Consider the following 15639-nt stretch of genomic DNA (forward strand, 5'->3'; position numbering starts at 1 on the left):
CTACACGAGGGTCAAATTCTCCCCTCACTTACCTCCAAGCAACATCTTGCTAAGCCACTGGGGCTCCGTGGGAGTGACTGAGCGCAGAATTTGACCTGTATCGTTTTCTCCTGTCTGCACAGTTTGTGCTTAGCCTTGGGCGGCTCCTTTCCCTTTCTCCTGAGACCGGTGACGTGCACTGATGTAACGGCAGCAAGCTGGAAACGGGTAGCTCCCCATGGTTCCGTTGACAAGGTTTTTCCCACCATATTGCCATACCACCTAACTCAATGGGACATTACTTTGCACTGACAAACAGGGAAAGAATGGCTCCCCAAGGAGAGAGACAGGCTGTATTCTGGGTCCCCCACGCACACGGTCCTCTAGAGTAGCATTTTATTGGCTCACAGAAAAGGGTTGCTAGCCCTGGCCAAATTCCAAGGCAGGTAATTGACCTCTGCCTAGGTAACACCTCCCTGATATAGCAATTGTGGATGGGACCCCCTAGCCTAAGGCATTACTTCTTGTTATATCTGCAAAGCCCAGGCTGTCCAAGACGGGATCTCGAGGCCAAATTCTGGCTAGCCCCAAGTGGGTGCACAAGGACGGGCTCCAGGAGTGGATTGCCAGGGGTTGGCCAGAATCCCATTAGGAAGCATAGTCCCTGCTAGCCACTTCACATGCAGCAGCTCCCTGAAGAGGGCAGGGCCATGGTCCTGTTGCCTGAACCGGCTAGCACAGCTGGGAGTGCACTGCACTACCACTCCGGCATGAGCACCCCAGGAGTTCTGGCTGAGTCAGCCTGAATTCCTCCTTGGAGCTCCAGCTTCATGATAGGCCTTCTTAGTCCTTCTCCGGAGTGCAGGGCATGATCCTGACACCCAGCACAGCGAGGGGCTCTTATTATTTGCTGCACTGGGCTGCGAGCGTCTAATGAATGAGGAAAGGGAAAGAAAGACAAGGATTCAATGCATTCCCCGATCCTGCAGTCCCAACTCAGGCAAACTCTCACTGACTGAATAACGGGTTTAGGATCAGTCACTAGTGCCACAGATAAATCACAGAAGTAGTATGATCTAGCGGTTAGAGCACAGGACTTGGAATCAGGAGTTCTGTACGGCCTTGGGCAAGTCACTTCCCCTCCATGCCTCAATTTCCCCATCTGTAACATGGTGGTAACAACCTCCCCATCTTTGCAAGGTACCGTATAAGGGCAAGGTATCAGTATTTATATGTTGATGTAATTTGCAAAGAACCATCTGATAGCAAAATCTCTGTGTTGACACATACAGATTAGTTCCAGGGAATTACCCACACGATCTTATATAGAGTGCAACAAATCTGTCCATCATTGCCAGAGCACTGCATGCAGTAGTTACTCAGACTTTCACAGCAACAACAGGGACAGAAGCCAGATCCTTCTCCTCAAAAAGCACAGGCCTTCACCACAGTTAGCAGCACCAGGCCACTGACACACAAGTTATGCAGTTCAGATTCCTTCTAGCAGAGAGCAATGGGGCATGCACTCACAATTCATTACAGGACTGAAATGACACAAAACGTCATCTCTCCAGTGGCTCACCTGAATGGAGTACATGATGATCTTAAAGCAACGAATAGCAAACGTCTTTGGCTCCCAGAGCGAGTGGTTGTCTAGATGGCTTCAGGGAAAGGAAAAAAAGAGAAGAGTTAGTTTAACAATTACAGAGGCTTGTAGACTTGCTGGTACGACAAGCAAAGACATCTTTTCCCTTTGCTCAGAGAAAACAGCAAACAAACAGCATGGGAGGCAGGTGACACAGAAGCAGTCAGAGCAGGGAGTGAGAGGAGGCAGAAGAGCAAAGATCGGGAAGGGGGAGGCGATGTAGAATTGCAAACTGCCAGCTAAGGCTCAAACCCTGTAAAGAGCTAATTTGTCTGCCTTTTTCTGCAATTCCCTCCCAGGCCCAGAAGTTGCTCACTTTCAGGGGTTAGTCCACAACTTGCGCTCACTGACTTTGCTCCTGTATGGCTGGGACGGGGACCCAGGAACTCCTAGGTCTTCATCCCAGCTCTGCCTTCAGTCCCTCTGTAACCATGGGCAAATCATTCAGCTTTTCTGTGCCTCAGTTTCCCTCCTCACCAAACTGGGGCTGATAGTAATTACCCGCCCACCAGGGGAAGTAGTTGTTGGGAGGAGGAGATTACCAAACACGTACACAGCACTTGGAAAAGTGCAATGCTCTAGGTATTGGAACAAATCCACTGCCCCCGGGACATCAGAGCCGTCATTCTGCTCCAGGCTGTGGCCACTAACTTCAAAGCAGCAGCAGAGATGGAACTCAGCTCATCCTGATCCAGAAACACAGGTCCCACTGCCACTTGAACTAAAGGAGAATCTCCACTACCCATGAGCAGTCTAAGGTTTATGACACACAGCTGAATAGATCTGATCACTAGATGTTTACCTGTTCCATTCATTCCCTCTGAATCACCTGGCATTGGCCACTGTTGGAAGACAGGATACTGGGCTAGATGGACCATTGGTCTGACCCAGTGTGGCTGTTCTGATGTTCTTATGATTCCATTACATACAAAGCGACACTAAGGGTATGTCTACCCTACAATCTTAAGTTGATCTATGTTAGGCCGATGTACAGCTACTGCAGTAATTACTGCGGTGGCTGATGTCCACATTACCCTCCTTCTGTCGGTGGTGCATGTCCTCACCAGGAGTGCTTCCATCGACTGAAGAAGGGCAGTGTGGGGGTCTGAGAGCCAGGGCTCTCAGCTCCGCGGAGCTCCTCACCAGGAGTCCAACTGCGCCCAGGCTTCTCACCTCCCCCACTCCCAGCCAGGAGCTGGGATACAGTAACCCAGGGCTTCTCACTTCCAGCGAAGAGGTCTGCACCCGGAGTCCACTCAGCTGCTGTACTCCTCATGGGGAGCGAGAAACCAGGACCCCAGGGGGCAGCAGGGTTCCCAGTGGGGAGCAGGGAGCCCCAGTGGCAGCTCAAGCCAGGAGCCTGGGTGGCAGCTCAGCTTGGAGTAGAGACCTGGCAGCAACCCGGCTGGGGAGCCAGGAGCCAACTTTCTTGTCAATTTCACGGCTCCAGCTGAGCCATGAAATTGACAAGACAGCCAACAGCAGATGTAAGGAACACATTATGCTCAAATAAATTTGTTAGTCTCTAAGGTGCCACAAGTACTCCTTTTCTTTTTGCCTTGCCCTAACTACACCAACCTAAGCCCTATGCCTCTCTTGGAGGTGGAGTTATGATATCCGTGTAGTAGGGCACTTACATCGGTGGGAGCAGCCCTGTATTGTTGACTCTGACATAGTTAGGTCAACATAACCTACCTTATGTCGACCTAACTCTGTAGTGTAGACCCAACCCTCACTAATTCATGGCAATATTAGTCTTCCTTATTATCAACAATACAAAAGGGTCCCACTCTGGGACAAAAGGGGATGAGGAAAAGAGAACACAGATAGCCAAAGTGTCCAGCACAAAAAAGAGATACAGGCAGGGTGGAGGGACAATCACCTGAGCGAATGACTTACATGAGAACAGGTTTGATGGCGTTCTTAATGTTACCATAAGCTGCTCGCCCCAGTAACTCCCGCAGGCACCTTTCTGCCAGCTCAGTGGGACTCTCTTTCTCCTTTTCAGTTGCTTGCAGGGGAGATGGAGAGCGGCTGAGAGAGAGCGAGAGAGAGATTAAGCCTCATCTGTACAACCCCTCAGTACAGCAGCGTTCAAGGAGACCGATTTTCACACCCTCATTCTCCCGTGCCACAACGCGATGCTCTCGCTTTCTTTCCAACACCGCACTCCCAGCGCTGCCACTCCTCCGCTGCAAAGGATGCCAGCATCCAGAATATAAAAATCGCCCTTTGGAACTGGAAATCTGGGTCTACAATGAGAGCCATACTGCCTCCCTACATGCCAGCTACACTAGTGGCTCGTCCCATCTCCTTCCAGTATGCCACTGCACCATGCAGAATAGAACTGCTGTGCTCTGCTCTGCTCCAGGGTGGCTGCATTTCAGTGCTCAGCGAAGGAATTCCCTCTGTGCGGTGAACCTGTTGACCAGTCTGGGCTCCTTTGATAGGAGAGATGATCTATAAACAGAAGGGATGCTGACTATTGGACCCCGCCCACGTGGACCTCTCCCACCCGTGCAGATCCTAATGTTTACCAGCGTGGCACAGCTCAGATGTACCATGGAATGGAGGCACACAGTGGGAAATTCCTCTGTTCTGACAAATTAGGGCTCCAAGTAAAACAGCGTCTTTGGTTCAGGGTTTAAGTTTATTCTGTAATGGGCCAGTAGGGGGAGCTCCGACTCTCCCCTTCCCCACCAAAACAACCGCTTTGTGCTTTATACACTCGGCCGGGAGTAACACGCTGGGGTTATTGGAATCGAAGATCCAAGCTCCTGATGAACCCAAACAGAGGCTGTCACGAACACCCCGTCCCATCTCCAGCTGGCCAGAACGCTGCGCTCTCTGCCATCAGAAAAGGAGTACCCGTGGCACCTTAGAGACTAACAAATTTATTAGAGCATAAGCTTTCGTGAGCTACAGCTCACTTCATCGGATGCATTACGTGAGCTGTAGCTCACGAAAGCTTATGCTCTAATAAATTTGTTAGTCTCTAAGGTGCCACAGGTACTCCTTTTCTTTTTGCGAATACAGACTAACACGGCTGCTACTCTGAATCTCTGCCATCAGACTCTGAACTGGCCACGCTGACTCTGAGAGGTAGGATGGCACAGCGGTTAGTGCTGTTAGTGGGACCCCGGGGTCAATTCTCTGCTCCGCCGGTGATGCCCTGTGCGACGCTGGCAAGTCGGGGACCACAGCACTGCCCTACCCCACAGGGTGCTGAGAGGGTAAATACAATGAAGATTGTGGGGTGCTCAGATATCCCGGTAACAGGGGCCACACACATACCTTAACCAGCCATTCCTGACCTCTGGGCTAGCTCGCTGCTATTTATTATACCTCGTAGTGAGCCCCCAGCCCCCGGCTGCTCCAGTGGATTCAGACCCCAGCAGCCTCCGCTCAAACACAAAAACCAACTGGGAGCCCGTCCCCGCACCACACTCCTGCCCGGGAAGCACAGCGTCAAACTCAAGGACTTGGCTGTGATGGTGGCTGGCCCTGATTGCTTGAGATGAAGTGAGCTGTAGCTCACGAAAGCTTACGCTCAAATAAATTTGTTAGTCTTCAAGGTGCCACAAGTACTCCTTTTCTTTTTTCATCTCCTTCTAAATCACCACCTGCAGCAGCTACGTGCCTAAGAACGGCCACACTGGGTCAGACCAAAGGTCCATCTAGCGAAGTATCCCGTCTTCGACAGTGGCCAATGCCAGGTGCCTCAGAGGGAATGAACAGAACAGGTAACCATGAAGTGATCCATCCCTTGTTCCCCATTCTCAGCTTCTGGCAAACAGAGACTAGGGACACCATCCCTGCCTATCCTGGCTAATAGCCATTGATGGACCTATCCTCCATGAATTTATCTGGTTCTTTTTTGACCCCTGTTATAGTTTTGCCTTCACAACATCCTCTGACAAGGAGTTCCACAGTTTGACTGTGCGTTCTGTGAAGAAATACTTCCTTTTGTTTGTTTTAAACTTGCTGCCTGTTCATTTCATCTGGTGACTCCTAGTTCTTCTGTTATGAGAAAGAGCAAATAACACTTCCTGATTTACTTACTCAACACCAGTCATGATTTTATAGATCCCTGTCATATCCCGCCTTAGTCACCTCTTTTCCAAGCTGAAAAGTCCCAGCCTTATTAATCTCTCCTCATACAGAAACTGTTCCAGCCCCCTACTCATTTTGTGTTTCCTTTTTCTGAACCTTTTCCAATTCCAATACTATACATCTTATTAGTGCCCCTGGAGGATGGACGGGACCATGAGGGTGAGTGGGGTCAGAGCTTCCTTAGCCATGGGCCCTTGAATGCGGAGCCTAGATCCGAGTGAGGAGAGACCCAGCGCCTTGAGAACAATCTGAAAACACACACTGATCTGCCTCGCTTTCCATACGAATCAGGTTTGAAAAACATGTCGCCATGGCACCCGAGGGCCAGACGGGTGCTGCACAGACTCCCGTGTAAGCAGCCCGGCAGCGAGGCAGGGACGAGGAAGCAGCAAAGCACACAGCTCACTGCTACCAGCCAGGCCTGTGTGTCTGACCCACGGGGCAGGAGCGGGACCTTTGGTCTGCAGTGTGTATCCGTAGGAGACTGTCCACGTGCTGCACACTCAGTCACTACAAAAACTTAACACATGCACCTGGGGAGCCAAGGCTAGAACCCCCATCCAAATACACATGTCTCAACCACTTCAGGTAACCCCTCTCATGGGAGCACTACACTGCACACTAAGCCTGGGTCTGTGGGACCTGGTGCTTCCAAGCCCGGGCTTGTGTCCACACTGCACTACAGTTGCTGGATCCGGGTGCCTCAGCCCCGCTAACGCATCCGTCCTGCACTGGGCTGACCACTTACCGCGGGTCTGCAGCCTGAGCTGTGTCCACACTGCACAAGGAGAGGGCTTGGATCTGTCACAGCAGAACTTGGGCTCTGACCCATCCCCTTAGCAGAGTCCTAGGGCCTGGGCCCTCAGTGCTTGCTGACCCGAGTCACACTGATCTGTGTGTGGTCAGACTTGGGTGCCAACTTGCATCAGAGCCCGGGCTTTGTGCGCACTATAAGCATACCCAGAAAGGCTCCTTTATTCTTTCTGGGAGCTAACCGCTAGAGGACAGTGGTAGACACCCAAAGCCAGGAGACTGCAGTGTTTTACACACCATAAATGCCTATTTGAATATGAAACATGGGACTTTGTGCACTCCTTCAAAAATCAGACCCCCAGAGCCAGAACCTGTCCTCGCTTCACCCAGTGCAAATCCAGGGTAACTCGCTGCCTACTCACAAGTTACTCCAGATACATCCTGGCATCAGGATCTGGCCTTCCACTTGGACCTTTTGCTTATGCAAACACCATGAAGGAGTTTTAAGCCTGAACATTTGATTTTTGAAGGCATCTTTCCTAACCTTCAAAATAAACCAGGCAGAATTCATGCATACTTCCCTTTCTTGCCAGTCTGTAACAGAATCTGAAGAAAGCAGATCTATCGCCTGAGTAATTTCCCTTAAAAATCCCTGTCTGCTTGTGACAGGTTTCAGAGTAGCAGCCGTGTTAGTCTGTATTCGCAAAAAGAAAAGGAGTACTTGTGGCACCTTAGAGACTAACAAATTTATTAGAGCATAAGCTTTCGTGAGCTACAGCTCACTTCATCGGATGCATCCGATAAAGTGAACTGTAGCTCACGAAAGCTTATGCTCTAATAAATTTGTTAGTCTCTAAGGTGCCACAAGTACTCCTTTTCTGTCTGCTTGTGAAAACCCAGCAGGCTGGGGTGGACATACCTGAGGCATATGATGGGGAAGGGAGAGAGAGAGAGGTTTTACCTAATCTCCTGTCACAGCTGGCACACTGTCTAGGCAATTATTCCTCTCTAAAATTGGAGAGAGAGAGGAGAAAAAGCTGAGACTTGTCTGGCGAATGCACAGGTCTGCGTTTTTACCTTGACAGGTCTGCAAAGCAAGCTGAGTCAAACAGCTGGTGGCTAATGATCTGGATTAGGATTCAGGAGATGGGTTCAATTCCTAACTCTGCCTCAAGCTTCCCCACACCCTTCACTTCATCTCTCTGTGCCTATGTTCCCCATCTGCAAAGTGGGGATAACAACACTGCCTTTGGTTTGTCTCTTTCGATTGCAAGCTGCTCAGGGAAGGGAGTGCTTCCTTTCAGGCGTCTGTACAGCAACTAACACAACAGGGCCTCTAAGCGCTACCATCATAACGAAGAACTTTCCCAGCAGGCAATTTCAGTCCTGCAGAGAGAAAACACCACAAACAAAAACTCAAGTTGCCTCATTTTAAGGAATCTTCCAAAGGCCCCAAACTTGAATGCTCATTAAATATTGTGCGCTTCAGAGAATATAAACAAAATGGAGAGCTGGTAGCAGGCTACAAGGCAGAGAACCAGGGCCCGTGGTTCTGCCACTAGCTAGCTGCAGAACTTGAGAAAGGCACTCAGCGAATCACTGCCCCGGGGGAAAAACTGGTTTCCAGCAGAAACTTTTCAATTCATTCAACCAAAAGTGATTCCCTCCCCCCGCTCCTCCCCAGTGTTTGGTTTTGTTTCATTTCAAGGTTTTTTTTGTTGTTTGCTTGTTTAAAAATCTTTTGGGGTTTTTTTGTCAAATCTAGCTACATTTCAAAACAAAACCATTGTTTCAAAATGAAAAAAACAACATATTTAGTGTCTAAATGGTCAGAATTTTGTTTTGTCTTTTTAAATATATATTTTCTTCTTCTTTTTTATTTTCACCAGATTTGACCCAAATTTGCAAATAGTTTTGGTCCCCTGGAAAATGGATGTTTCATTGAATTTACCATTTGTCAAGAAATAAAATAAATAAATAAATAAATAAATAAATAAATAAAATAATGTCACCCAGTTCTACTTAAAGGTCACCTGCATTGGAAAAAAAATGTCTGGATTTTTTTTTTTTACACCTCTTTATGATGTCTGCAGAAAGCCTGATGGGGGGGTTGGGGTGCAGTTTAAGGGAAGATGGTTTTGCTGTTTTAATCATCCCTTTTTTGTGGCAATAGGAGGAAATATGGGTCAGGTCCTCAACGCTGCAAACCAATGTAGCTCCCTTGACATCGATTTGTACCAGCTGAGGATCTGCTTCAACGTGCGACTGAAACCAGACAGCCTTGCAAGGCCTGGTCCACCCATTTCTCACCCAGCAAGGACAGAGGGCACTCCAGGAATTCAAACCCTTCCCCGCTGCTCGGGGAACAGAACAACAGTTTGCTGCTACCCAGACTCTAGCACTGGGGAATTCTAAGCAGCACCAGAAACGCTATCTGCAGCTCCACGCCCCCTACCAGGAAGGGAAAAACAAACTCTCACCTCTCAGCCTCCTCTGCGTGCTGTAGGTTGAAGAGCAGCGAAGGCACGATTTTGTCCATATGTTGCGGGTCCCAGATGTTTGCTTGGAGTTCATCATTAACTGTCTTCCTCACCACCCCCTGAAGGCCTTTTATGCCGGACATCCGGATCCTTAAGGAAAAGATTAAAAAAAGAAAAAAAAAACCAACACACGAATGACACAGTGCTACCCATTCATTAGAACGTCTGAATCCGTGACTCCAAACGGCTGGGGATTACCCATCCCACAGGTGTGACATTAGCCACATTAGGAAAGAGATGGTCGTCCAGAGGTGAGAGCAGTGGACTGGCCATTCAGGATGACTGGGTTCTTTTCCTAACTCTGCAGGAGGAATGTGATCTAGTGGTTAAGACAGGGAGTCAAGACTCTGGGCTTCCTTTCTCAGCTCTGGGAGCTGGGCCTGCTGGTTAGAACTCGAGCTGTTTGAAGGGAGGTCATTCCCTTTCATGGAGGATTTCGAGTTCAAAATCTGGGTTTGTTCCAATTGAGAGCAAAAAATTCTCTGCAAAAGGGGACAGAGCCCCAAGCTCTAGGGCAGTCTGTCTGGTGGACTGTCCTAGAGCTACAGCCCCTGGAAGTGCAGACGGCCAAGGAGCTTCTAGCCTCTCTGCTCCCGCCATCCCCGACAATGGGCTGCTGAAGAGCATAGCGGGCAAGCTGGCAGGAAACCCAGCAGGGTTCCCACAGAACTTCATCAAATCGAACGGTCTCCATGGAACATTTCAAGTTTGACAAATTGGCAAATCCCAGTGAAAAGAACGTTTTGTTAGCATTATTCTGACTTGCTCTAATTAGAACAGTGTACGGCGGGGTTCAGGCTCTGGCTTCTCCTTCCAGCTGTGTGACGGAGTGATCTATAGCAAGTCAATTTACTTCCCCGTACCTCAGTTTCCCCATCTCTAAACTGGAGATGTTACTTCTGTCTTTCCCAGGGGCTGCTGTCAGGACTAATTTGAAGTTTGTAAAGTGCTCTGAGAGCCTTAGGTGAAAGTGCTAGAGAGGGACAAAGCACCAGTAGTGATTAGCAAGCCAGGGCCAAGGGGTGAATTGCTGACATTATTTCTCACTTAACAGAGTGGTCAATCTGCTTAGAAACAGAGATGGGCCCAGGCTGCAACGTTTACAATTGGACCAAGATCTAAATTTCCCCAGCATGTGGTGGGGAGGGGGTCCTGAATCTGGGGATTAGGTTTAGCCCAATACAAAGATAAAGGGCAGCCATGAAGTTCAGACCCAGATCTGATCTTCCCCAGAGTCTGAGGGTTCTTGGAGTCAGGATTTTGGTTCAAGCCCATCTTGACTTAGAAGCAAAGAATCAAGTGGTGTTATTTCTCTGTGTCTCCTAGCAGACCCCAACAGGCAATGGGCCAGCTAACGTAAATCAGCTTCGCTCCATTGACTTTAATGGTGGTATGCCAATTTCTACCAGCTGAAGATCTAGTCCAACATAATATGATCATTCACATCTCCCTCAAATAGCTGGCTCCAGCAAGAAGGAATTGTTGCTTTGTAACAGCTAAAAGAGGTACTCCTTTAGCGTGAGTGCTGTCCTTTCGGTTCTGAAGATCCTAGGTTCAATTCTAGCGGACTACAAAAATGTTCTCCATACTAAGAAATCCCCCGCTCTGCCCAGAGCCCAAACTGTTCAGCTGTGATGACAAGGAAAGACCACCCCTTTACTCAGATCAGCAATCTGTATACTTAGTGGTCTCCTAGAGCCAGAAAAATAAAAATAGCCCAACACACTTTGTGAAACCAATTCATGGAACCACAGATCTGACCAGCGCACTTATCTGACCCCGAGACAACTCCCAAAGAAGGGCTGTTAAACAGAACTAAAACACTCAAAACCACAGGGTACTTCTCCCCTGATTGCAGGAACTGCAGAATAGGCCTCTTGCAATCCAGCGAGTAATTGAACCAGGATCATTTGTGCTCTATGGGTCAGGGGGAAACAATGAGTTTTCTGCACCATTGTCTTACTAGGGGAAAATAAAATGTCCCTGATCAGAGTAAGGGGAAAATAAGCTGCAGTGAACAAATTGGCCCAGAGAGACTCTGCTCAGTCACTAAACTATACTCCAGATTGGAACGGGCTCCATGGGAGCTGGGCACCTTTCTACCTTTGACAATCCCCCTCCAGGTCCAAATGGATGCTTCTTTGGGATGCTTATTATTTAAATTGGGCTGCAAGAGGTGCCTTCAAGACAAACCGGCCGACAAGATCTCTGCCTTGGACGGTTTACAAAGATCCCGATCCTGCATTCCATAGTGGGGCGATCATTAAACACGCGCGGTGCCCCTTGGATGGGATCCCAAGAGCCTCTGAGCCAGATCCCCGCTGGTGGGAATCAGCTTCGCTTCACTGATGTAAATGCAGCTACGTCAGTTTACACCATCTGAGGATCTGGTGTAAATGCCTCTCATTCTTCTGCAGCTCCTATGGCTTGCCTCTTTTCCCCAAATACAGCAGCCCTGACCCAAAGCAAACACACTAACCTCCCCACAGGCCCCAAGGGAATCTGAAGAAAGCCAACAGACCAGGCTGGAGAAGCTGTGTCTGACATGCCATCAATGTCTGGGCATCCTCACTCCCAGCCTCGCTCACTGCAGCATCACTGAAAATATGAGGCCCAAGGTGGTTAAAGGGACATAACCCAGAAAAACGTACCCTCCTTAAGGGATGGTTCACCCCACGCAGCATCTCTTCCCTGGAAAATGACTGCATTGTTTAAAGACATGGCTTGAATTCCCAGCAATCCTGGGGGGAGAAAAACCCTGCAGTGTTCCGTTCCTTTTAGAGAGATGACATACTTTATAACTTCAGGGGAACTGTCCCAGGTCTGAATTTGGCCCTGTAACCTCATTTCTCAAAAAGAAAAGGAGTACTTGTGGCACCTTAGAGATTAACAAATTTATTTGAGCATAAGCTTTTGTGAGCTACAGCTCACTTCATCGGATTGAGCTGTAGCTCACGAAAGCTTATGCTCAAATAAATTTGTTAGTCTCTAAGGTGCCACAAGTACTCCTTTTCTTTTTGCGAATACAGACTAACATGGCTGCTACTCTGAAACCTCTCATTTCTCAATAAACACTAAGGATCAGATCCTCCACTGGAATAAATCAGTGAGATCCATTGATTTACCGCATCTGAGGACCTGGTGCTGAATCACAGACGGAGCTCCAAGGCAGCTTGTTGACTTTTACCAGGTGAAACAGGTGTGGGAGGGCTGGGACTAGAAGAATTTGGGGCGGTGTTAAAAAGTGAATAATAAGCAGCTGTGCTGCAGGAGAACAGAAACGTCCACTTGCATTAGAGCTGCAGGAGGTGTCAAGGGAATTGGTGTGTGAAGTACATGGACAGAACTGTTTAAAATACAGAGGCCGTTTCTTAGTATCCCAGGGCAGGTCAGATGGTCATGGACGGAGGGGGGGGGAACCAAGTCAGGGAGAAAAAGAGGCCCCATGCAATTGGAAATCGTGACCCTGTGGGTAAGGGTCACAGGATAGTCGCTATTTTCTCCTCATTTTCTAGGCATTTGTTTCTCAATGAACTGTCTGGAAGTGGAGTAAGAGCCCCCAGATTATGAACTTTAACGTTCCCCTGGTAAGTCACTGGCAAGCCCTTCCGGCAAACATACTGCAGCTGTGCGTGGACCAGCACATCACTGAGCCCCCACTCACAAGAGTGTGCCCAAGAAACATAGGCCCTAATCCTGGGCGCAAACAGACTTCCCACTGGGTCACTAGAAGTAAAGAGGGGCGGCAGTCTGTGAAGGTTTTTGATCAGTAAAAACAGAGTGGGAACCTCAGGACTTAGCCCACTGCAAACAGAGATGGGCCCAGACTCTAGATCCAAATGTGCCTGGATGTCAGGGCATCTGCAATCCCAGTGGCAACTGAAACCCACTTGGCCCTGCCCTCCCCAGCAGCTCCCCCATCTGCCCCCCCCGGAGCACCCCTCTTCCCCACCAGCAAACACCCCCCCCAGATTTAGTCAGGGGTATTTTTAGTAAAAGTTATGGACAGGTCACGGGCCGTGAATTTTTTTTAATTATTGCCTGTGACCTGTCTGTGACTTTTATTAAAAATACCCCCGACTAAATGCTAGCCTTAGCGATGGCTCCTTTCTCTTGCCAATGAGCTGAATCCAACCAATCTTGGCACTGGGGCTGTTGGAGCCTGAATCTGACTTCAAGTATCACTCGTCGCTTGGACCTAGAGAAGCGGGTGAATCTCGCCTGGAGCTCCAGTCCTTATTGAGCTTTGACACCAGATGAAAAGCGTGATATGGGTGCCAAGTAGTGTATTATTCTTCCTTCTGATTATTCAAATAGTAAAGGTTGACTCTTCATGTGTGAAAATGCAATTTTCAAAGCCTTAGAACGCCGCTAAATCTCATCCAATTTTCACTAGAACACTTCAAGGCATCTCTTCTCAGTTAAGGCTCGTTCCTTGTCAAATTTCAGCTTTCTAGTCCCAGCCGTTTCAGCCAGACAGCTTTCAAAACACAAAGCTGCCAATGTTACTTTTCCCCTCTGAGAAAATATTTTCCCCATCGCTCTCCCTGTTCTCAGAAATGGCTGGTGTGGTTTTATTCCCACTTTCCAAAAGAAAAAAGAAAGTCTCCTTCAAGCAGCAGGCCCCAAGAAGCAAAACCTGAAAGTTACAAGTGACTGCAACATTAGCTTTCTCCAGCCAGATTCTCACACTGGTACCCATCACTGCACTATCTGAGCACTAGACTATCTGAAAGGCAGGGTGGTCCAACTGAGGGAGCTCTGGACCATAGGTTCTATTCCCAGCTCTGCCAATGACCCACCCTGGGTCATGTCCCCTCTCTGTGTGTCTGTTCCCACCATTAGTCTGTTTAGATTGTTAGCTCTACAATCTAGGGCAGGGATTGTCTTTTACCATATGACTGCACAGCGCCCATGACAATGTAGGTCCAGATTCTGGCAGGAGCACCTAGGGCTACCATAAAGCTACTAATAGTTTGTCCAGCAGCATTAAAATAGTCCAGAACAGCAAAACTTCATGCCCTTCGCTCTGGGTTTGTGCATAGTCTGAGCATTGGCTGCTCTAAGGTTCCAGACTCCAAGACCAGAGACCAAACGATCACCTCTCCTTTAGGTGCTAGACACTCTTCCTGGCTCAGCTCTGAAGCACTGGGTTATTATTCTGTGCTGTCCCTGGCCTCTCTCTGCTTGTTATTCCTCAGCCTTTGAAAGGCTTCCTATAACGCCTAACCTCGCTATGAGATGAGGGGAAGCAATTCAAACTCAAACTCAGACTGCAGCCTAACCATGGGCAAAATATGGTTAAGAGAACAGCAGGCATTACTGAAATGGCACCCAGTCAGGGTGACACTTAGAGAACCCCAGTGCCAGAGGGCGTGGAGCCCCTTGGCACGTAGCAGAGAGTCTCAGCTGGCTGGCTGGCTGGCTCAGCGTGCTTAACACACTGCTGCCGTGGTATTGCGCCAAAAGATGGCACGTAATATATCTTTGGAAAACTACTAACTTACTGCTAATTCATGTTCTTGCGTGATGCGGGTACAGTTACCCTACAAAGAATTATACAGATGTGCTGGAAAGCAATTAAAACATATTTAACGCAGGCATGCCAGGGGAAGTGGATAAATGGGTTTTTCCAGACGAAGGAAAGGGGCAGACACCTGAAGCCAGGTGTGGCCAAGGACAGGGGGCTATTCTTTCGTACTGGACTTTGCAAGAAGATCATTTGCATTGCAAAAATCACATGCAGGGCAGAAGCCAGGATGGCGTCTACACCCGGCATGGAAAGGAACTTTATGTGGGGAGTCACTTCAGAAGAACACATTTCAAAGGTTTAGTGATCTATAAAGAGAGGGGAAGAAAACCCCTAAGTGGCCTTTCACCTGAGGAGACAAAGGGCTTGTCTACACTTGAAACACTACAGTGTAGACACTACTTTAGGGGTTCTCCTGTCAGTGTAGGTCATCCACCTCCCCGAGAGGCAGTAGCTAGGTCGACAGAAGATTTCTTCCATCCACCTAGTGCTGTCTACACCCGGGCTTACGTCAGCTTCATTACGTTGCTCAGGGGTGTGGGTTCTTCACACCCCTGAGCGATGTGGCTGGGTCAACCTAACTTTTTAGTGTAGACCAGGCCAAAGAAACTAAGCAATTTGAACTCTGTGTTGGGATCCTGGCTAAGGACTAACCAGCCATGCTGGAATAATGACTGTGGCGAGACAACTTCTCTGAACAAGAGACTCTCGTTTGTTGAATTTCAGGCTTAGTAGAGTATTTTCACTTTTGTTTGTTTGTAACCATTTCTGTCCTTATGGAATCACTTACACCGAGGTTCGCTTGTTCACAAACTTGATTTACGTTTGCTATAAACCAGCTCAGTGCCGTGACTGAAGGAAAGGCTGTGTTAACCCCAGTTAAGATAACAGGCTGCTGTATATTGTCTCTCTAAAGGAGCAGTGACCTTGGTAATGGTTGTTTGAGCGTTACAGTGAGGGGCTGGGAATTGCAGAAAGATGTTGTGGGAGGAGAACTCAGGACTGGAAGGGTTATTGAGTTCCCCTGCAAACAGGTGTTGACTTCTTGGCCTGGGTGACCCCCCCAGAGCATCACAGTC

At 48.6% G+C, this 15639-nt stretch overlaps 1 protein-coding gene across 10 annotated transcripts in view; it reads right to left on the reverse strand.

Annotated features, from left to right (window-relative positions):
* The window catches only part of EFR3B (EFR3 homolog B), a 169036-nt gene that overhangs the window by 36763 nt on the left and 116634 nt on the right, over nt 1-15639 (reverse strand). For all 10 annotated transcript variants that reach the window (XM_043510039.1, XM_038396987.2, XM_043510042.1 and 7 more), the window contains exons 6-8: nt 8971-9120; nt 3524-3658; nt 1562-1640 (exon numbers count right to left, since the gene is read on the reverse strand). In XM_043510039.1, the coding sequence (XP_043365974.1) occupies nt 1562-1640; nt 3524-3658; nt 8971-9120 (364 nt within the window). The remainder of the gene's footprint in view (nt 1-1561; nt 1641-3523; nt 3659-8970; nt 9121-15639) is intronic.

This window comes from Dermochelys coriacea, chromosome 3, assembly GCF_009764565.3.
Source record: "Dermochelys coriacea isolate rDerCor1 chromosome 3, rDerCor1.pri.v4, whole genome shotgun sequence".
NCBI lineage: Eukaryota > Metazoa > Chordata > Testudines > Dermochelyidae > Dermochelys > Dermochelys coriacea.